Source organism: Melopsittacus undulatus, chromosome Z (genome assembly GCF_012275295.1).
Source record: "Melopsittacus undulatus isolate bMelUnd1 chromosome Z, bMelUnd1.mat.Z, whole genome shotgun sequence".
NCBI classification, from domain to species: Eukaryota; Metazoa; Chordata; class Aves; order Psittaciformes; family Psittaculidae; genus Melopsittacus; species Melopsittacus undulatus.
In genome coordinates, this window is record NC_047557.1 from 4,536,956 (window position 1) to 4,560,530 (window position 23,575).

Here is a 23,575-nt window from a genome sequence, read left to right on the forward strand (position 1 = left end):
ACATCTGCAGTTTTAAATTTCGTACCCCTCAAAAAGTATCCCACCTCAAGTACTTGCCGTATGTTCTAACCATACTACATTGGAGAACCATTGTATGTCCTATTGAAACTTCTGTGCTAAACTGCCCAAGGCAGAGTCTGTTTCAGGAGTCCTTCCAGACTGTGAGCACACAAACCCACATCACGAGGGCAGATCTCGGCATGGTGTCACCCAAGTATGGGCAACCTCCTGTACCTCACAGGGACCCAAGAACTTCAAGGCAGCCAAGGCAGGCAGAGGAAACATTTTGTACCTACACCCTCTTCACCACACACACCACAAAGTAGAAAGGTTTCAAAGCTGCCATCGGAAGCTCCTACTCTCAGGTGGCAGCCATTCAGAGGAAGCCATTCCTTTGAATGGTTTCATTTGTGACAATGTTCATCCATAAGCATTATCTGTGCAGCAACCAACTTGTGGTTTGCAGATGGAGCTTGAGAGGGAGCACTTTATGTTAGTGAAACGGCTGTATTTCAGCAATGGCAGTTTCTTGGTGAACAGAAAGCATCAAAGCTGCCATCCACCCTTTGCATTGCCTGTTTTTTGCCAGGAGACTTGTGTCAGGCAGCTAATGCTTTCATCCATCTCCTATTTGAACACTTCTGTGTCCCTGGCAGCTAAAACTAGCATGTGAGCTCACAACCCGAATCTTCAATGGCCACTCCCTGTTTTACGAATCTGTAATGCCAGGAGGATGGTGGGTGACTTTGTGCCAACAGAGTGTAATACCTTATGATCTAGTGCAAAAGGTAAGAGAAGTAGGAAGCCCAGCAGGCACCTGATTGAAGAGACTGGGTGAGACACGACAAGACAAAATTCTGCTGTGAATCTTCTCCACCTCCATAACCTTCTAATTTCCAAAGAGTTTACATAGGGCCATGTGAGCTATTGTTCTCCCTACCTGGTGTATCTGCTTCCCCACTACACTGACAGCATTTTGGGATTCACACCACTAGCCCTTTTCCTTCTTTCCAATGTGAAAATGAACAGTTTTTCTTCTCGATGAAGCAAAATGTTTAGAACTCAGTTACCCCCATGCTAGTTACATACAGGGCTATGCTACATACTTCATAATCAGCATGGACTGCCTGGGTATGTATTTATGCTCAGACACAAATGCATTTAGATCAGACTTCATAAACATGTGTCCATCCTTCCTTCTTTCCAAAAGTGGACACAGCAGACAGATCAAAGTTTCACACAATCATTGCCAATGTGCAGTCAGCAATGAATGGGTGTTCCTTTATGCCCAGTTATCAAGAAGGCTGAAGATCCAACTGGCCATTAACATAAAAAGGAGTCTGATTTAAACCTACAGCAAAGTTTAAGGAGTAATCCTGCATAGGCAGGTAGGCAAGATCAATGTAAAAGCTGTCCTTGTTTCTGTTTGGCTCTGTAAAAAGATAAATACTAGCAGCACTCTGTATTTTTTAAAACATGGGGTTTGATTGTTGGTTGTTTATTTTTCCTAAAACCAGTTGAAATAGCCTTAAGCATTGCTGTTATTATCTCAAAAATGACAGACGCATTTCCATGTGAATGTTCCACTTAGCAGTCAGATATCCATATTCACCACATGCATACCTTCAATTTGGGGACTGTAGTCCCAGGACTACATTTTGTGTAGATCTTTCTGACAAAATGGAGGTTTTAGTGATAGAAAATATTGCAAGGTCACCCACAGTCTTGATAGAAACAGGAGGGTAGGAGAATATTAAGAAGAAACTGTAAACTGTAATATCCAACTGCAGCTGGCAAACACAAGCATATTTGGATTGCCTGTACCAATATTTCACTCCCTTGTTTTCCTGGCCCAATATTTCACTCCCTTGTTTCCCTGGCCCTAGTGATTAACCACCAGAATATATCAAAGAAGGATTTTCACAGGAAGGATCTCATGATAAAAAGGCTATTCCTGGCCCTCTTTCCATCACATCATAATCTGTCCACTAATATGGCTTGAGATCTCAGCTGATCAAAAGGTCATAAGATGCTACTGCTAAGTATCATTCTGTCGCTGTTCAGCCAAAGGCCTTTTTTACTCCATGCTGCAGGCAGAGAAATGCAATAGCAAAGCCTTCAGATCTGTTTGTATAATAGATGATGTCTTTGCTATATGGCATTTATCTTCCCTCAGGGAGTGACAACTGATAAATAAATTTCTAGCTCCCAGAGAATTTAAATGAAAAAAAGGCAAATCATATCCCTGCACACTGTAAATATGTAACTGCAGAGGACACGAGTTCTCACTCTTCCACCATTTTCTTTGCTAAAAGGTGCTGGGTACCCTCAAATTCTGCCAAAATCAGGTCAGGGCAAATCTTTGTGGACATTACAAAGAGGATGGTGATAATATTGGAGGGACTAAAAGGTATGTCACTCATTTAGACTAATGAAATGGTGAAAATTACTTTTGGGTTTGTTTTTTTGTTTTTAAGTCAACAAAAAACAAAACCCAGAGAAAGTGGCATTATCATCATATTAGTAGGAATAAGGGAGTGAAAATGTGGGGTGATCTAGTAAATGGGGGGATGTGTTTCCCAGTGAATAACACTAGAGGACAATTTTCAAACATCCTGGAATGGACAAAACTATACTCAACACCATTGCACTGGCCGGTTGGTCACTCTTGTACTGAAGTGTACAGGTACCAGTGGGTCCATGAATGCCAGCCATCATCTCTAGCAATGACTACAGCCTCTTCTCTGGCTTCTTGCATCTAAGAGGTTCAGCATGGGCAAAACCAGAGATTTCTGCCCAAAACAGCAGGAAAAGAGGATACCACTGCCAACAGCTACCTGCCACCTGAAGCCCTCGTCTAGCAGGTCTGCAGAGCTAGTTTCTGAGCATTATAATAGGAAAAAAAATCACTTTGTATTTCCTGCAGACCTAAACAGTTGTCACAACCAAATTAAACCCCTCAGCACTTCCCAGACTATTCACCCACTCCCTGCCTCTCCAGATGCAGAGCTCTACACCAGGACCAACAGACAGTCCCTTTAACAGCAACTGGCAGTCATTTTGCTCCTCTCTGGGCTTTCAAAGCTGAGAGCCATCAAAGATTAGCAGAAAAAATCATTACTATTTTTCCCTAAGAAGCAGCACTGGTAATAGGCTTCAGGAAAAATCCTCCTAAATGCAAGTGATAAGCACAGACTGTGTGAAGGCTGACAGGTCTGATTATAATTATCACTGCAAGGGGACCAGCACTAACCTCCCTTCTGGAAGTCCATGACAACTCCTAGAAGGGAATACGCAAGTGAATTATCATAAACAAAATCACTGCAAGTGGAATTATCTTTCACTGAGAAACTCAATAAGGCCTGATTTGGGGAAGAAAAAAAAAACAAAACAAAACAACAAAACAAGCAAAACCCTGAGCACTTATTAAAGATCATCCATGTAGAAACTGGCACTTGTTTGTACATTTAAGTTTCACTGACTTCGGGACTTCAAGAGGATAGGACTAAAGGAATGAAGCAGAACACATGAAGCATGGGGTGGAGTCATACATGTAAAAAAGTGTTTGGAAATAAAGGATACCTGCTGAAACCACACTGAAAGATCATTTCCTGCAACATAACATGAAGAGAGAATCCCAGAGAGCATGTTAGCTCAGACTGAGCTAAATATTCAAAACTAAGACAAAACTCAGTCAGCCTTGTTCCTACCTTTCTCCCTTCCTCACATTTTAGCTTGAAGAAAGTGAAAAGAACCAACACGGAGCACTTCAAACTGCATGTATACATTGACTGAAATATCACAACATTAGCTTTCAGCAGGGTTTTAGGTAAATATTGTAGGTAGTAGTCCTTCAAGATCATCTTGCATTAACTTTTTTGTGCTTTCTCTGACAGCATTACATTTTCTTAGCCCGTTTTCGCATTTCTCATTCTATTTCCATAAGAAACTCAGAAAGAGAGAAACATGGGCAACATGGCATAAGAATAGCAGTACAGTAGCTTTTTCTTTTAGAACACAGGAAAATAGGTATTATCTGCTTAATAGTGGGCTACTGATAGCCCAGTTAAAAGTGGGCTATAACTGCAGAGGAGATGAGAAGAGCTTCAGAGTCAAAGGCAGTTCTAGGAGTTTCATTCTCATCATATCTCAATGGAGTGAAGCAAATAAATTGTACAAGGAGACATATGGAAACTCACTACACAAATGTCCTATTTAAGGCTTTTTCTTACATCCTAATTAGGCCCCGGTGTCCGGAGGCTGGTAACAATTATTCACACACAGCTCATTTGGATACAATGCAAACTGTTCTGAAACCCAAACCATCATAATGGCATGAATTAAAAAGAAGCCTGATTTAGAATCACAGAATAGTTAGGGTTGGAAAGGACCTTAACATCATCCAGTTCCAACCCCCCTGCCATGGGCAGGGACACCTCACACTAAACCACATCACCCAAGGCTCTGTCCAACCCGGCCTTGAACACTGCCAGGGATGGAGCACTCACAGCTTCCCTGGTCAACTCATTCCAGTGCCTCAACACCCTTACACCTTTAGCTTGTTCTTTTTATACTCTTCTGCTTAGCACTTGAAATATCAGTTTCCATGCTACCATACATCTACATTTTTTTCGTCCAAAACTGCAATAATGGTCTGGAAGGGGAAAAGGAAGAAACAAAAACTTTCACAGCCACAAACCCTTGTTCTTACCTTGTTCACAGATTTTGTCACTGCACTCTGCACAGGGAACCCACAGTCTCGTCCCAGATTCTTCATCTGACTCTGTGGAGTTTCCCAGAGCAAAGAGAAAAGAAAAGACCTTTATTGTGGGAATGACTGCGCAGAAAATGGTCACAAGCATCCAAAATTTCACTTTGCCCTTCTCTATTTCCATATATCCTACTCCCTGACCACCACAACCTGAACACCCAGTGCTGGGGTTTGCCTTCAGCACTGCTCGGTTTTGGAAGGTTCCCCAAGCTCCATAACTCATGCAGGTGCATAGGTTTCGCCTCCCAAGTAGCTCTGGTAAGCGTATTGGCATCACAGGACCATCCCAGCTTTCCCCCAAAGCCCTAGGGCATACAATGAGCTATGGTGGCAGGGAATGATGCCATGGATTCCTATGACAACCAGCTTTGGAAAAGCTTGGGAAGAGCAAGGTGTCACAGGATGCCAACCCGCCTGCTTTGTTTAACAGTTAAAAGCAGGCAGCTGAAGCCAAGGATTACCACATTGCAAAACCATTTAAAAAGGGGTAAATGCCTGTGATTCAACATCGTGACTGCAGCAAACTCACTCTGCCCTGTGCTCCTACACTTCTGGTATGAAAATTAGACCTTCTTCTCCCCTTCTTCCCTTCTCACCTCCTCTTCACTCTTTCTCCACCTCTGCAGCCCTTCACACAAAGGTGAAATATTTTACATTTTCACCTGTCATGACTCAGATCAGAGAGTGTTTGCTTTGCTTTGCTTTTCATTGATTTTGTCTAAGGCATCCTTTTAAGCGGCAGCCTGTGCAAAGATAATAGGTAGCACTATTTGCTGTAACTGGAATCAGCAACAAATCAACCATCTGCCACTTCAGGGGTCTGAGATTAACCCAGCTACTGGACTGTGACTGCAAAGCATTTGCACATGTAGATTACAGAAATGTGAGGTTACTGGTCAAAAAAAAAAAAAAAAGAAAGACTAGGAGTGGAAAAGGTGTGGTGAGAAGGGATGGAAGACAAGCCTTGGAAGAGTATTCCAGATTAACCCTTTCAGACACAAGTCATAACAACTCCAAGCTGACAACATTTCTTATTATAAAGTGTTAAAACAATGAAAGATTTGAAGGAAGCAACTTGAGATTCATGAGACATCATGTTCAAGGGAAATACATCCCGAGACAACTCTGATACAGGAGCAATAAAACCAAAGACATTCAGCTGCCTCGTCAATGCCTTGCCGGGCTCTTTGGAAAGTATGAACAAGCTGCCCAGATGGCTTACTTGGACCACCTACAAAGTCCAAAAGTAATATTTTTGTCACAAGATCTCTTACTCATGCTATGTTATGCCAGAGCATTGTCAAGATACTGAGGAGATGACAGAGGTTTGTGTTCTGATATATCAAGGTTTAGGAAGACATCTTCATTTGCTGTCCTCAGTTTACCTTCCTGAGTACCAAACACCACATTGCTACTTTGGGTACTTGGATGCTGCAAATTAATATTTGTTTGTACCTTTGGTATCCTCTCTATAAATCTGTTGGGAACTGTTATTTCATAACTGAAGTATTAAGAGATTTAAATCAGTAGTAAATACAAGCTGGCTCCACATCTGAAAGCATGAGTTGTGACCTTGTGCAGCTGCATGGTGGGTTAGGGTCTCCTCTGCTTACTTTGATGTGGGCTTTAATCCCCATTCTTGACATTTGCTTTTGTAGGTTGGAATCCATGGCCAAGTATCTCGGGTTAAAAAGAGGAGGCTGTGACTAGAGAAAGAGATGCAGCTGCAGGCAAAAGTATCAGCAAGGACTTCTGGGAAATTCAGAGAAGTCTAGGTGGTATGTCCATTGGTGAAGATGGTAGCTTAAATACACAGCTTATCTCATTAAGTCCAAAGAGGCAACTGAAAATCAAACAACAAGCATATGTGTGCTTACGAACCCATGCATTTTACTTATGTACTTTGTTCATGAAGAACAGTTAGGATTTGGTGGAAGGTATAACACACACTGGTGCCTCCATGGTGTGTGCCTAACCCTCTTGATGACTTTTGTCATGGCTTCTTCATGCTCTCTGGGCCAAGCACTACATACCCTTCATTTGCAACAAAATAAAAAGAGCAAGAAGAGATGAAAGTGTGTCCTCTGCATAAGCCCAAGTGGAGCTGTGGCAACTACATGGGACAAGGCACAGATGAGGGCCAAGGAAGAGCAAGGGGTCAGTCACTGCAGACATCTTACTCCATACAAAACCTGCTGGCATCACCTCAGAAATGAGTGCACCTCCCAACAGTGTTAATTTGGGACTGAGCTTTCAATCCTCTGCAGAAGAAAGACCATTGGTCTGCAAAGAGCTGTGAGAAGAATGTGAGGAAAGCAGGCTGGATAACACCTTTAAGTTCCCTTAAATTACCCACTATTTATCACAGTATTTCCAGAAGGCATTGCTCAGACAGAATTAGGTTTTCCAAAACCAGGTCTATGTGTCTGAAACCAAAGGTGAGGTTTGAAGTGGTTTGGAGATGTACTAGGGCATGGTTTTCAGGTGAGAGAAAGGTAATGGGGATCATCCCATGCCTGGGACTACAAACTGGGGCAAGCTAACAATCCAACAACCCACACAAGCTTCTGAGATGCAGCAAGTTAATGAGCCTCAGCCTGTGCTTTAGGAAGGTCTCCTTGAACTTGACCTACCAGCTGTGTGAGTGCTAAAACTGCTGTTAAAACAGGATCTGGACCTGTTTTCAAACCCAAAGGCAGGAGTTTTCTCTTTCTCTAGCCTCTAATTTCTGTAAAGCCAATCTAAAACTTCAGATCTGGAAGGGAACAATCCAGAAACAATCATGCTCATCTGGTGGTAGGAAAATCTTTGCATTCAGTTTCAACTATCGAACTACTACAAGAAATGCTTATGGTGGTAATAATTTAAAAGGGTTTTAAAAAAAAATCAAAATCCCATTACAAAAGAAAAAAAAAAAAGGTATGTTTATGTGCCTTTTCCTAGCCTGTGAACAGAAGGAAGAGGGGACAAGTCCAGGGCAAAACCTTTCTTTTTAAACAAATATCACAGCAAAACAGCAGCTCATCTCTTGCAAATAAATCCACCTTATAAATGGCTGTTGAAGTTTCAGCAGTGTATGACATTTTTGTTTGTTTTATCCAGGCAGGCTTTGCAGGAAGGTGCTTTTGCAACTGAAGCACCGACACTGCATTAGACAAGTGCTCAGCTGAGCGATGGAGCCGCCTGGAAGTTGCCTCGCCCCTCAGCAAATGGAAAGAGGAGGGGAGCACGGATGCAGGTGACGCTGCACCTTGCAGAGATTCGTGTGTCCTACAAGTAACCTTGCATCAGGATACAGAACCATGAGAGCAGCCTTATGGGTATGGAGAGAGGAGGAGGACAGCAAGGAGGGGGGGAAGGAGTGGCAACAGGAAAACAATCAGAAAACTCCCTGGGAATCAAGTCTTCTCTTCCTCATGAGCTAAAATTAATGAAAAATCTAAATTCCTCCCTGATACGGAGATGGCAGGAGGGGATGAGCACACTCCCCCCTTCTCTGCTTATAATCCTTTCCGGTGAGCACAGTAACAAGCACACATGGGCTAGACACTGGCTACAAGCAGAGCTTTTCTGCCACACTGAACCAGACCCAGGGTTCAAGATGCCATCCACCTTCTGTCCATTCCCTACTTCAAGTCCCCAGCAAGGGTCCCCTCTCTTTCCAAGAACCCCAAAATATTACAAGTGGTGAATGGAGAAGAAAAGGGTCGCATTTACAAGGCAAAGGGGAAGCAGGGAGGAGGGGGAACACCCCTGAGCCTGGCTAGCAGCCCTGTGGACGCAGCCATTCTCATTCCTGGCACGTTCCGCTGCTCTTCAGCGCAGCCCAGCTTCGAAATATTAGTGCGGTGCAGAGTGCCATTTTCGAGTCGCTGCAGCTCCTTCTTGGCACCGGTTCAGCTTTTTGTCTTGCCTTCTCCTCCGAGCACCCACTGGAGGGAGGAGGAAAAACATAGGAAGAAAACTAAGCTCCGCCGCTTCGCCGATGGGGCCACTAGCCTCACTGCAGCACCCCCAGCACTGCCTGCGGCACCCCACACCCTCACAGCCTACTCCCAACCAAACCACTCTGCAAACATAAATCTCTTCCCACCTCTACAGCATCTAGTTCACAGCCTCCTTCCCCTCCCCATTACCCCTTTTCATCGCTTTCTCCTTTGTATCCCTCTAAATTTTTCCAGCCAAGCGTTACAACCTTACACACACACCCCTTTCTGCTTCATCCACAGCCCTCCCACTTCCTCCCATCACATCGGCAAATGAAATCGTGCCATGGTTGCCAATGCACTGGCATCTCCTCAGAGTGGAGAGCCACTGACCCACAACACACCTAGCAGCTTCAATCCAGTTCACAGCTGCCAAAACTGCAGTGCTCAGGGTTGCACACCCATGTGCACACGCACATGTCAAGGGGCAGGACACATCCTGTTTGCATCCCTTATCATTGTTGTACAAGCAAACTTTCTGCAAGCTTACATTTGGCAACCCAGTTCCTCCTCCTGCCTGTGGGGCAGGCAGAAAAACAGAGCCAGAATAACAAGGGAGGGAGGTAGGGTGTATTTTTTTAAGCAACCCAAACATGGCACTGAGCACTTCCACTAACAACTTCTCAGCCTGCTGTGCTGGCAACCAGCTGCTGGTTCCAGCCTGGCACCAGCTTTGATGTGTTTTTCTCTCCTCTTAAACGCCCTCCTCCCAAATATTTATTATCTTATTTTTTTCATTTTTGGGTCATTTTTCTTTTTTCCCTTTTTCCCTCTTAGCTTGTCCGTAGAGGGACTCCTTCCCACTCCCATCCATAAATCCAAAGTAGCACATGAAGATGAAGCACCAAAGGGAGTGAAATGTGAATGGACCAAGAAGAGGGGAAAAATACCCCATACATATGTGCAACATATGTACGCTGTTCTCTGAGGATGAAGGAGAGAGTGAGAGATTCCCTAAAAGCAGGCAGTGCAATTCTTGTGCATGCAAGGATGCAACCCCCAGCCCTTCCACAAAGGAAGGAAGAGACAGGTTTGGTTGGAAGGCAGAAAAAGGTTGAGGCAAAAAATGCATGTTCTGTATGGAAAGCACCCGAGAGAGCCAAGTTTCAGCCAGCGATGTGACTCCAATTAAACCAGAGTTTGAAATGCGGACATGTGCACGATGAAGATAAAGTGGTGTAAAATGCACGTTGTCTAGTGCCTGGAGGAAAGAGATCTGAGAAAAAAAAATCTAATAATGCTGATGATGAGGATAGCTTGGGAGGGAAGAGAGAAGATTTTAACATGATGGTATGACTGCATTAAGCTGCAAGCCACACTGGAGACATAGAGCAGGGTATGGCATCGTACACAGCCACTGGTGTCCTGGGGGCTTTTTATGGGCTTGTTTGGACTGCTTTGTCCACTGAAACACATTAGGACTCCTTGGAAGCCATGGGAGTTAGAAGGCAGTGAAACAGATGGGCATTTGCTGTGTCTTAGGCCCGGTGCCTCTGCTGCTGGATCCCTCAGGAGGCCCAACAAAACTGCCAGGAAAAGGCTGGTTCTCACCAAATGTGCTCTGACCACTTTGGGGAATAGCAGCACAGTTGTCTCGAAAGCAGGGTCACAGAGACAGACCAGGAGACAGGCAGACACACAGCATGCTTGGGGTGGTACAGACAAAACAACAGTGTCCTCAGCAGCTGCCTAATATGTATCTTGGCAAAATCTCTCCTGGCTGTGGATGAAGCAGAAATCACAGGCTGGAATCATAAACTCATCAGTTGGTCTGACTTTTGCTTCCCTGGCTTGAGCATATAACACAGGAGAGAAGCAGAGGGCTGGATGATACCCTTTAGCTGCCAGAAGCCACATGGAGGAGCTGGTCCTTCAGCCACCACCAGCTGCCGTGTGTGGAGCAGCTGATAGGCAGGCACTGAAGTGGACTTAAAATAAGCAGATCCCCTGCTGTGACTGCACTCATTAAGGGATATGTGCATGTGCATTTGTAAACGAAGCCTTGAGCATGTGTCCTGAGGAGCACCTCTGCCACTGGGATGTGTCCCATGAAAAAGGTCCACAGACCAGCACCGAGTGGTGTCCCTCAAGGGATTGGTGTTGGGACCGGTCTTGTTCAACATCTTTGTCACTAACATGGATAGTGGGATTGAGTGTGCCCTCAGCAAGTTTGCCAATGACACCAACCTGTGTGGTTTTGTTGATATGCTAGAGGGAAGGAATGCCATCCAGAGGGACCTTGATATGCTTGTGAGGTGGGCTGATGCCAACCTCATGAAATTTAACCATGCCAAGTGCAAGGTCCTACACCTGGGTCGGAGCAATCCCAGGCACAGCTACAGGTTAGGCAAAAAGGAAATTCATAGCAGCCCTGCAGAGAAGGACTTCGGGATGTTGGTCAATAAGAAAATGAACATGAGCCAGCTTCAGTGTGCGCTCACACCCCAGAAAGCCAACCGTATCCTGGGCTGCATCAAAAGAAGTGTGACCAGCAGGTTGAAGGAGGTGATCCTGCCCCTCTACTCTGCTCTTGTGAGACCTCACTTGGAGCATTGTGTGCATTTTTACTGTCCTCAACATAAAAAGGACATGGAACTGTTAGAACAAGTCCAGAGGAGGGCCACGAGGATGATCAGGGGACTGGAGCACCTCCCATATGAAGACAGGTTGAGAAAGGTTGGGTCTGTTCATCCTGGAGAAGAGAAGGCTGCAGGGAGACCTCAGGGCAGCCTTCCAGTATCTGAAAGGGGGCTAAAGGGATGCTGGTGAGGGACTCTTCATTAGGGACTGTAGTGACAGGACAAGGAGAAACAGGTTGAAACTTAAACAGGGGAGGTTTAGATTGGATATCAGGAAGGAGTTCTTTACTGTAAGAGTGATGAGGCACTGGAATGGGTTGGCCAGGGAGGTAGTGAATGCTCCATCCCTGGCATTGTTCAAGACCAGGTTGGATGAAGCCTTGGGTGATATGGTTTAGTGTGAGGTGTCCCTGCCCATGGCAGGGGTGTTGGAACTGGATTATCTTAAGGTCCTTTCCAACCCTGACTATTCTATGATTCTATGATTCTATGACTGAAGCTTTTTACAGGCTGGCCGGGGTGAACAGGGCAATATCCAGGTAGGGCCACTAGATCCCCTCTTCTGAGTAGTGGTTTCACTGTCCCTGGCCTATTGTATAAGCATGCCATCCAGCACTGGCTATAGTTCCTGCCATCATCTGCTTCCAAAGTCAGCTGGTGTCCATCTGAATCCTTTCTCCCAGACGGTTTACATGTCTGTTTTCTCTCTTTGCTATTCCTCAGGCTTAGGGTGGGTTTCTGCCTTTCCCTCCAGCCTTTAGTACCAAGTGCTGGCATTTGGCAAGGCAAATTACATCCCTCACATTTGTCCATGGCAAAGCAGACCCTGAAACCTCAGCTGGAGACTCCCGCAGAGAAGCACCCCTGCCTGGAGTATCACTGAAGTGACTCCCAGATAGAGGCACTTTCAGATCCTTTGAGTCAAAGGCTCTATAAATAAAAGATATTACAGACTAACAAGTTCTCAGTTGCAAACTGGAGTGGGAAAGAATATTTTAACATCCTCTTACTAAGCACATTAACTCTTGGCAGACATGATCTTTCGGGTCTTCAGAGCTGAAAACCTCACACATTATGCAGCACATTGACTCTATACACTCCATCTCCAGTTTCAACAGCTCTAAAACCTACACTGCCCCTATGTTATATCCCCCCAGTGAAGCAAGCACACAAAATATTGTGTCGTTTTGGGGGTTACAATGGTAAATATACACTCCATGGGGGTCTTTCCCTGGGAAAACTCAGCTTTCACAGCTGTGAGCTCACAATAGATAGTACCTACAGATTTTTATCAACTGGCTACTGATGCTTCCCTTCCCAGGGTGAGCAAGCACTTCACATCAATCTGGCTTGCTTTAGTGCAGTGACCCAGCACTGTGCTCCACTGCTGAAAGTTCAAGTCCCAGCTGTGGGGCTAAACTCTTGCTGACACTGTGCTGATTTCTCCTTTTCTGTCACCCATGCTGCCAGGGAAAGGGGGGAGGGACACTGTTTTTTTCCAGGCTGGAACAGAAAAAAACAATCGTTCAAAACACAGAGAAGATGCGGCAAAGAAGAAGGGGGACGAAAGCAATCTCAATATGTGTCGTAAAGCTGTGAGAGGAAATCCTTTGGGCAGCATGGGGCACTGCATAGCCTTTGTCACTGCTCAAGAGGCAGTTAAAATTTTATGGATAAGGAAAAGCTTGTAGAATGGCTTTAAGAACTCGTGTGCGTGCACAAGTGCATGGGGAGAGATGTGGAGGGGGAGATCACAATTGGTGATGGGTCAACTACAAAAGATATGGTGGTTTGTTTTGGATAAAAATCCCTGCATGCAGATGCTTATTTAAAGACCTCAGACTTCAGATCAGGGCTGGAAATGTTTCAAGAACAGACCCTTCTTGCATGATTTCCAGTATCTCTCAGAGCAGTTGTCCATGCCAAAAATACCATGAAAACAGCTTAGTTCTTATTCTTTTATGCATTGTTTTGGCTCTTCTGCTTCTAGTTTCAAGGAAAACCTAAACCCACAAAGTCTTTGACTTGAAGTTTAGACTGAGTTTATTTAATTCCAATCTATCCTGCTTCTCATGACTGCACACATACAAGGGGAATAAGGAAAAATGATGCTGTGATTCTATGGAAAACTTTAAAAGAAAAGAAGGCTACATGAAAATTGGAAGGAAAACAAGCTGCTTTCCCTAAGAGAGGACTACAGGCCTTGGTTTATCCCACTGCAATCATAGAATCATAGAATAGTTAGGGTTGGAAAGGACCTTAAGACCATCAAGTTCCAATCCCATAGGCAGGGACATCCCACACTAAACTATGTCAACAAAGGCTCTGCTTAGCCTGGCCGTGAACAGTGCCAGGGATGGAGCATTCACAACTTCCTTGGGCAACCCATTCCAGTGCCTCACCACCCTTACAGTAAAGAATTTCTTCCTTATATCCAATCTAAACCTCTGATGTTTGTTTCAACCCATTACCCCTTGTCTATCACTACAGTCCCTAATGAATAGTCCCTCACCAGCAATCCCTGCAGGCCCCCTTCAGATACTGGAAGGCTGCTATGAGGTCTCCATGCAGCCTTCTCTTCTCCAGGATGAACAGACCCAACTTTCTCAGCCTGTCTTCATATGGGAGGTGCTCCAGTCCCCTGATCATCCTCGTGGCCTCCTCTGGACTTGTTCTAACAGTTCTATGTCCTTTCTATGTTGAGGACACCAGAATTGCACACAATGCTCCAAGTGAGGTGTCACGAGAGCAGAGTAGAGGGGCAGGATCACCTCCTTCAACCTGCTGGTCACGCTCCTTTTGATGCAGCCCAGAATACAGTTGGCTTTCTGGGGCTGTTAGTGCACACTGAAGCTGGCTCATGTTCATTCATGATCATCCTTGTGGCCCTCCTCTGGACTTGTTCTAACAGTTCCATGTCTTTTTATGTTGAGGACACCAGAACTGTACACAAATACTCCAAGTAAGGTCTCAAAACAGCAAGCACACTACTTATCTATAAGCTAGCTATTCTTCCTATGGATGGTATGAGGGATCACAGCATTCTCAGTCCAAATGAGCCTGTTAGCCTTGGGTGGCTATTAGTCAGTAAATACTATTGAATTAATAAAAATAATCCAGACTCTGAAGGTAATCTTGTTTCTTGAAACTGATCAGATCTGCAGCAGCCCTAATTTGAAAGAAAAGAGAGAAAACAGTCTGCACATTACTCAGTGCCCTCCAGTTTTCTAAAATCAGAGTGCAATTGAGGCAAAATAGCCTGGGGATGGTGCTTTTGGGATGAAAGAGGTGTTTTGCTTAAGTCCTCTGGACAAACAGGGCTGTTGCAGGGCTGGTTTTGATCTCTGTCTGACTTTACACTGGGAAATTTTACGTATTGTTGTTCAGTGTGTACCTCATATAGAATCAGGCTTGTGTGCTTTTAAGGATATTGTCAGATATCCTGCGTCCCTGGACTATTCACCCAGGGAAGGTTAAAAGCACATGCATTCATTCTACATGTGATAAAGAATGAATGTTCTGGTGTTAAAGACCAGATGATGTTCTTCCTTAACGATTTCTTGTAGTCTTTTTTCCTGTCTTTCCTATAACTTATTAATTTCTCAAGCAATGATCTGCAGCTTATCCAAGCTGTTTGGAGGTCAAGACTCAGGTTTTTAGCTGGTACAAATCAGGATAACTCTATCCAAGTCAATGGAAACGGTGGATGAAGTCAGTGGAAAAAGTATGACCAAGAGTTTATGCTACAGAGGCTTCCAAAACAAGGGCAACGCCTTCTGAACAGCACACTATATATAATCAAAATATTTTCTCACTGAAGCTGATGGTACTTCTTGTGGGTGGCCAAGACAGGTAGAGGAAGCCCAAGTCCCCATTCATGTAACCATTTCTGAATTGAGAGCAGCTCCATTACCCATCATATGCTGTGTTCTTTGCAAAATCTGTTCATTGTGTTCTGCTAAAAGGTGCAGGTGATCATTTTTGTTGCAACTTGGCTCTTGTACAGCATCTTAGTTGGGGGGGGGGGGGAAGGAGATGGGTTTAACTTTTGGCTTGAAAGAAAGAAAGTAAAAATCTTGACCTTTTCAAGAGTGGTTTCTGAACAGTTGAGAAACCTGGCCGTGAGCTTTTTTGGAAAAGTGACCCAATCCATCCAGCTGTTACACCATTCTCTTGCCTGTGACTAACACATGGATTGATATTTACTTGCAGGAAATGCTGGTGAGAGATGGGAGTTCCTGTTCACTTGTGCTGTTTACTGCTCCCCTGAGATCACAGGCTTCAGTGACAATGGAGAGGACTACTTCACAGGTGCATGGTTCATATGCCAAAATGAGTTGTAAATCAGAGCAAAGGCAGAACGGGCTGGAACAACGCTTGTTTGTAGGAGAAACCATTGGAAAAGGATGTTGATCGTGTTCATTTTACAAGTCTCATCTCCTAAATCTATGCTGGCTCACATTGGACCAGAGGGATTGGGTCCCAGGTTGGAAATTCAAGGAACACATTGATAATTTGCCAGAGATTACACAGGGAGTGAACTTGTCCCTGATCTCTATTATTGATTCAAAACCAGGAATTCTCATACCCTTTTGGACAGATGGCTGGTCCTATTACTTCTTATGTTAGATTTCCCATTGAGCCTGAAAGCAAATCCACATTCAAGCTGAAAGTAAACAACCTGCAAATTCAAAAGGCATTAACTCGAACTGCCAAAGCATTTGCTGCCTATGCTGCAGATGTCAAATAGACAGGTTCCCACAGCCTTTAACTTAGACACATAACTAAGTTACACAACAAAACCTTCCACTCAGCCCAAAAATCCATCCTGTGCAAAACTCTCCTCACTGGCTTTTTAAGAGTTGGAACCTCAGCTGGAGTGAATTAATGTAGTCGCTCTGATTTGAACAGAGCTACGCCAATTTATACCAGATGAGGATTTCACCCTTTGAAGGCCAAGTGGGAAATGGCTATTCAATACCTTTTGAAAAGTGTGGTTTGAGGAAAAAAAAATAAAATGTGGTGAATTTTAAACAGTGAAAGAGCACTAAGTTTCTTTCCTTTTCTATGATTAATTTTAGGAGAAGCCTATTACAGAGCTTGGTTCTTAAGAATCAGGCTTTACAGAAAAATGCATATAACAGCAGAACTTATAAATACAAATAACACAAGTTCCCCAACTTATTCCAATTCCTGATGTCTTCCAAAAATCTAACAAAAAGTTAAGTAGGAGCCCAAGCACGACATTGCTGTGGTATTGCAGGAAATTCAGAAAGTGGAAAGGACTGAATAAACCAGTCTGTTTTTTTCCTGCCAGGGCTAAATGAAGATGACAAAAGTCTTGAAACTAAACCATACAAACAGAAAAACCCACCCATACGCTTGAAATTGCTCTGAATATTAACACCATGGCATGTTCCTTGGATATAAAGATGTGGAAGATTTATTTTTCTAATTTATTTTGCTGTAAATCGAACAGCACAGTGGAAGTCATATTCTGTAAATCAGGATTCATTTTATTTAAAGTAATGCCTCATGGTATACATTCAGGAATGATTACCCAAATTAAGCCTATGATTTATTCGTTAGGATGGGAAGCCCCATTCACAGACTTCGATGTACTCTGTTTTTTCCCAAAACAAACTGAAGGTCAAATAGAGAATTTTAAGATGATGGTAATGAGAAATCAAACTACAAAGGCTTTAACTGAAAGCCACTAGACTGATGCGGCTCATCAGAAAATTCAGCTCCTCTTTCCTCCAGCCATCCTTATTTTCACTTTACAACTCAGTGTAAGCTGGCAATTAGTAATACTTTGTCTGTTTATAGAGCTTTCCATGTGAGGATCTAGAAACACTTTGTAAACACTAATGAATTAAGCTTCTTAACACCCCCTGTGAGACAGATACTACTATCTTATTTGCACAGCACAGGAAAGAGATGCAGGTTTGCTGAGGGTCAGAGCCAGCCAGCAGCACAGAAGGGAAACCACTCTACACCCTGAGCCTCACCTTCAGCTCAGTAATACAAGGCTTTCAATGGATGCAGTGATGAACCTGGCAACCTCAGAAGCTGTAATTATCTTCTGGAACTGCCAGTGCCCTGATATCTGGCAGGGTGAAAACACAGAGGTCTGAACTTCAACCCACTGAGAGAACTTAAGTCCTACTTACTGTTGGACATAAACACCATGAATATACCATACACCCTCACCTGAAACTATCACTCACAAATATGATCCTTTGACAGGGCAAACAGAAGAGAAAATTGGGAATTCTGAGTAAGAGAAAAACTTACTCAGTATTTAACAGTAACACCAACCCTGGACAAAAAGGTAAGGGAAGATTTCTTTCTTCTTTTTGCATCTTTAACTGCCCATAAATTTCCTCGTGTAGGGGAAATGTAAAATATCAAGCCTGTTAGTTAAGTCATGATGACAAGAGGAACTTACAAGATTTTTAAATAAAGCCTACAGGTTTTGCTTCCGACAGACATTGATGAGACAACTGTTGTTTGGGTTTTTTTTTTCCAAAGCACAGTCTCCTTGATTTAAGAGCAGCTAATGTCCAGTACCTATCTGAAGTGTTTTTCTGTGTAGGCCTATTCCAAGTGCATGGCAATTGGACAATTTCCATGATGATTCTTCTGCCTGAAAATACACAGCTACCCCTCTTTTCAATTTATCACTGATCCAGTCAGCCTGTTTATTGTTGAAGTTTTGCCTATTTAATAGTGCACTTAGGAAAACTTAGTATAACCATCGACTTATTCATTGCTGTCACAAAAAGAAAAGCCTTCGGAATAACTCATCTAAGTGTGAGTCAAGAGCAAGAGCCACTTATTTAGAGATTGATCAATAAGAAACAATGTTATGGAAACTATTTTAAACAGATGAGATTAAAAAAAAATTAAACCATGTCTTTTCTTCCAGATTGAAATTGAGAATAGCATGTAAAATATTTGGGTTTTGCTTTAAAAATTTGTTGGTGACCTTAAATCCCAGAAACCGGACACTACAGAAGAGACAGGCAGTTGACATATACAGCTTGTTGATTTGTGAACTATTACCAGACTGCTGTTTGCCTAAAAATATGTATTTGAAATTCTCTTCTAAAAACTCTTCTTGATCTCTTCCCAATTCATGGGCTGTTAAACATCTGCATGACATGCCGATGTTTGTCTCCTGAATAGTGGGATATTACAACCCCTGGAATCAGGTCTCCAGCAGGAATATTAAAGGCACTATTCAGGAATATTCTTCAATATTAACACTATTCACAAACTTTCCTGCTTGCAAACATGTTTGCTGGAATATTTGTCAAGAGCAAACATGACAGGATGGTGGGAGAAAGTGTACAAAGTTAGCCAAGCTTATAAAACTCCCAACAGCTAACGAATATTTGTGGAAAATGTCTTACACTATTTCCTTGGATATGGATATTAATTACAAAAGCCTATAAAGCTAAGACTCTTTTCCTGCCCACCTCCCTGTGTAATCCAGAACTGAAAGGCATTTCCATGGACCTCTTAAACATGTTCATCCCTGTTACATCTACTAGATCCAGGCACAGTTTTTAGTTTTTTGTATGTATAACAAGTAAGTGAGGTTATGAACAACTGGACAGAGGCCCAGAAACTCATTTCACATAAACATCTTGACAGCTAATAGCTTTTTAAACTCTCTGACCAAAAATAGACTTACAATTGATATACATGTAGATGGGTCAATATGCCTTATTGCCCAATATTGACTTATCACAGTGTTACACAGAAGTATGGATCCTCCCTTCAGGCCCCTTTCTTCAGTGACAAACAGCTTTTCCATTGGGTCTTCTTCTATAAACAACACAGTAGGTATCCAAACAAACATAACAAACTCATGTTTCCTCAGGACATTGGCTCACAAGCCCATGGGCAGGGAAGGTAGGAGAACTGAAAGGAAAGCCAGTGGACATACTCAGGTCTACATGTTTGGGTGCTTAAGGATGGTGAATTTTGGACACTGAGCCAAGGCAATGGCGTGTTGGTAAATAGGTATTCACAGCTGAGAAATTCAGCCCTTACTAAGTTTAAATCCTGCTTAATAAAGCAAGGCATTGAGATCCAGCATTTTAATTAGTCTAAAAGGGAAACTTTAATTCAGTGTGACTACTGTTTACCTCCTCTGCCATGGTGATGGCATAGGAAAACAGTCCAAGTTCAAGACCAGGTTAAATTTATACCTGGGTTCCTCAAAATTGCTCTCGTAATGTCAAGGCTCATCACAAGCTCTTGTAACTCACCACCATTATCTGTTTTCCGATAAAGCATGATGCTTCCTTTTTTCACCTGACTAATAATGTATCCCTCAGTATGTTTTCTGAGTAGTTTACTGAAAATGATATCTGCACTGCTGTGCATGAAGCCAGCTCACATAGTAATGAGATAGAGTAGTTCTTTCTTTTAGCAAGAAATGCAAATCCTAGTGCACTGCAAATAGGTTTTTATTTTGCAAATTCTGCCTACTATTTGAATGCATCATTCCTCATGTTTCTCTCTCCTGAAAGGTAAGGGAAAGCAATGTACCATCCACAATTTTTACAGACTATCCCCTCCGGTCATGCATTGCTAGAGATGGTACTGTATAATGCATGACTTGCTTGCAAAGACATTGGAGGAGTAATGAAATAAGCAGATGCTCCGTCAGCACGCTTTTAAAACATTGGTATTGCAATCTGAGATGCAGTCAGCCATTACATGCATATGCCCTGTATTTATGGAGTTGATAAAGGCTCTGCATCAGGAACAGTGAAGCTGTCTCTTTACTTTCTGCCTTTCCGCACATTAAAGAAAGTTGCTGTCTGGTTATTTTATTCTCACATTCCCAGATTTGGGAGAAAAAGAAGCATTTACCTCCTGACTCATCTGTTAAAAAAAAAAAGAGGTCTAAAACCCAGACAATTCCATCCAAAAAAATCGCCAGGGACTCCCCACAGCGATTCCTCTCCTCCTAACACAGATAATGCCTGAAATAGGTAACTCCCTGTGGTTACTACAGCTAGCCCAGATGTAGGTGAGAACACCACACATGCCCACACCACCAGAGTTGCACACATTCACTCACCTATAATTTGAATTGTGTATACCTTTCTATCATCAGTGTTGTTCTAACTTATTTCATGACAGCATCGGACACATTTTCCTCCAAATTCCACTCTAAGCACTGATGGTAGGTTAAGAGAGGAAGGTGAAAGCTGGCACAGATCAAAGGGGAGGATGACATTAACATTAACAGTCACTATATGAAGGAGCATTTTGCACTATAAATAAAAAAAGTCTTGCTCAGCTGCATGAGGAGAGAAGTTCTGAAGTCACTGAGTCACCATGGCTGTGGCTCAGGGGAGGACTTCGGTTCATGCTCAATACTGTGTTTGACCACTGGTACATCAGCCGAAGTTTCACAGCAAAACAGGTGATAGGACACAGAAGAGTTTGTCATCCTAACCGTGCAATGAAAAATGCTGTTTGCCAGATCACCAGCCAGCTTATGTGCATCTAATTACGGAGCCACAACCCAAATCAAAATACCCCATTGCAGCTGGTGTCTAACTTAAGCCATTCATAACACAAGCTAATTAACATCGATATTCTGGGGCAAGCTTATTCCAAATGTCAGGTTCCAGGCTTTCATCTTAGTTGCTAGGACTCAGTGAGGATGCTGAGAAAGGCTATGTTTCTGCCCAGAAGGTATTTTCTGGCTTGCTGGTAGAGAGACTTAGGACTGGGTTCAGGGGAAGATGCTGTGCTGGGCTGAGATGAGCACTGGTATATGAGCAGTGCTGTTGAGCTGCTCTTTCTGCTACACCTGACCTCAATGCAGAATAGTTTGTAGGAGAATCAAGATATTTCAGTTTTCCTCTTGTCTGAATTTGACTGTCCTGCTTCTGGGAAAAACAAACAAACAAACAAAAAAAAACCAAATAATAAGAAAAGAAAAAGGGAAAAAGAAAACTTGTAAAGTGGGAGAAATCACAGAACAATTCTGTCCTTTATAGCATTCTTTGTGAGCAGAGCTGAGAAAAGAGGGAAGTTACCAGAGCTCTGCATTTCCTTTTCAACCTATGGGATTAGAAGGTGACAGCAGGTACTAAGGGGAATTTTGCCCATGGCAGAAAATCAGGATCTTAAATCTTCATCACTGGAAATTGCAAAAAGCCCTAGCAATGATCTATAATGGCTACACTTGGAAATTGGTGATATAAGGAATTGTCACTTGGATGAAAACAGACTTCCCTCTCCTTCAACGCACCACAATTTCAGTTTAATTTGTAGCAGGATGCAAGTGTAAATGAACTGACAACAGAGCTATCAGCTATTCTGTTGGTAACACTTGGAGCAATATTTTCGATTTGACTAGAAACAGCTGTCCACTGCATGGAACGACCTTTAGCCCCATCCTTGGCGAAATTCAATTCTCTCCATGTCTGACTTTGTCCACGGGGACTTGAGTAGCGGAGCTGCCAGAATAATCAGCACATTGCTTAATGACAGGCACTCCAACAAGCAGCATGGTTGTGCATTGTCAGAAACAGAGCCTGCAGGTCTTGGGAAGGAGAGCCTCCTTGCTATTCAAAAGGAAATAAAGAGGTTGTATAGATGCAAACACAGATGCATTCGGCCGCCTTTGCTTGATAAGCATCACCAATGTGCCCAGCACCTTGTGCATGTATGTAAACATGGAGTTTTCTCCTGTGTTTGTCAGCAAATATACATTTTTATTAGATTTGCCTCTCAGAAATGGCTGGATTATGCTGCTGCTCTGCACTGTACCACTGCAAAATGTAATTTCCATTTATATAAGTCTAAACATGATACATGCCATATGGCGATGCTTACATGGCCATCCAGATGTCTATCATCTAATGTGTATATATATGTATAGATACACACATTGTCAGTGTGTTTATTACATTGGTCATTGCCATAAAAAAGAGGTTTAGACTGCGACTATCAAAAAAACATGAATTTCCCAACTTTACAGCTACTTGTGAAAACTTATTTCTGTTTCAGTGGGTGTCTCCCTAGCAGCGTGACTGAGGCACTCACATGTGATACGAAAGGCATGTCAAGATGGCATTAACACCTCTGGGCCCCAACCCACTTCATGGCTGGACCTGTGAGGATGAACCTGGCACTTCCAATTCTTTTAGCTGGTTGATTCAGCAGTGTGAACACAGAAAACAGGTTCAGAAAATGGACCCATCTTTTCCTTCATTGAGGGTCATCAGAGGGATGCACTGCTTTGGCTGGCAAGACTTGCTACAACCACCGCTAGTGGGAGATTGCAAGGAGTGAGACACCAGTCCCCGTCCTGCACCACAAGTCCCCGGGATTTCTCTCTGTTATTTTTGTTTTGGCAGTGCTGTGGGTATGGCTCTGTGGAATAATCCTGTTCAGTTATTATTCTGACCTGCTGCCAACATTTTGCTGAGAAACACAAGTGAGACATGGGGAATGGTGATCTTGTACAGCTCATAACTCAGCCAGAATGGAGGTGGGTTTCATGGGAGAAGGGAAAGGCATGTGTCTTCTGCTGCAGAACTTTTGTCCCTGCCAAAATTCAAAAGCTCTTTTTCAAACAATAGAGATATTACAGCTTCTTAAAAAAAAAAAAAAAAAAAAAGAAAAAAGGCATCCAAGAAACTAGCAAAAAAACCCAAACTAAACCAAACCAACAAATACAACCCCCACAAAAATAAAAATGTCATAAGAACCTTTGATAATGGAAACCTTAGGGATGTAAAAATGCTGGTCTTCATAGATGAGAAATCCAGGGGGTTTCCAAAACTCTATGGAATCATATTACAGTGGTGCATGTTAAGTAACCCAAATACAGGAGTCACTGCTGCTGCCTTGTCACACACCCCCTACCAAATGCTGTTTATGGAGGAAAGGGAGAAATTACACACCCTAAGTTCTTCTTTTCAAGTAAGCCTATCTAATGGCTTTGTGCAGCCATAGCTGTGCAGTCTGCCCTGGTTCTTACCATGTGGTTTCTCCTCACCATCCCTGTTTGCTGCTCGCTGGCTCTCACTTTGACCTCCCCTGTCACCTTCCCAATTGTACAGACACTTTTTCATCAGCCCCTTCAACAGCCCTTGATAGACAGGTCCTCTCTTGCCTTGAGCTAACAGGTTCACTGCCTTCATTGCTGACATTCATACTCTCCCTTCTTGCCTTCCCTCTGCTTTTCTCACTCT

General features: G+C 43.2%; 1 protein-coding gene across 1 annotated transcript in view; it reads right to left on the minus strand.

Moving 5' to 3' along the window:
• The window catches only part of SETBP1 (SET binding protein 1), a 261,719-nt gene that overhangs the window by 145,003 nt on the left and 93,141 nt on the right, over positions 1-23,575 (minus strand). Inside the window, exon 3 of the mRNA XM_031051384.2 lies at positions 4,712-4,783. Coding sequence (XP_030907244.2) covers positions 4,712-4,783 — 72 coding nt within the window. The remainder of the gene's footprint in view (positions 1-4,711; positions 4,784-23,575) is intronic.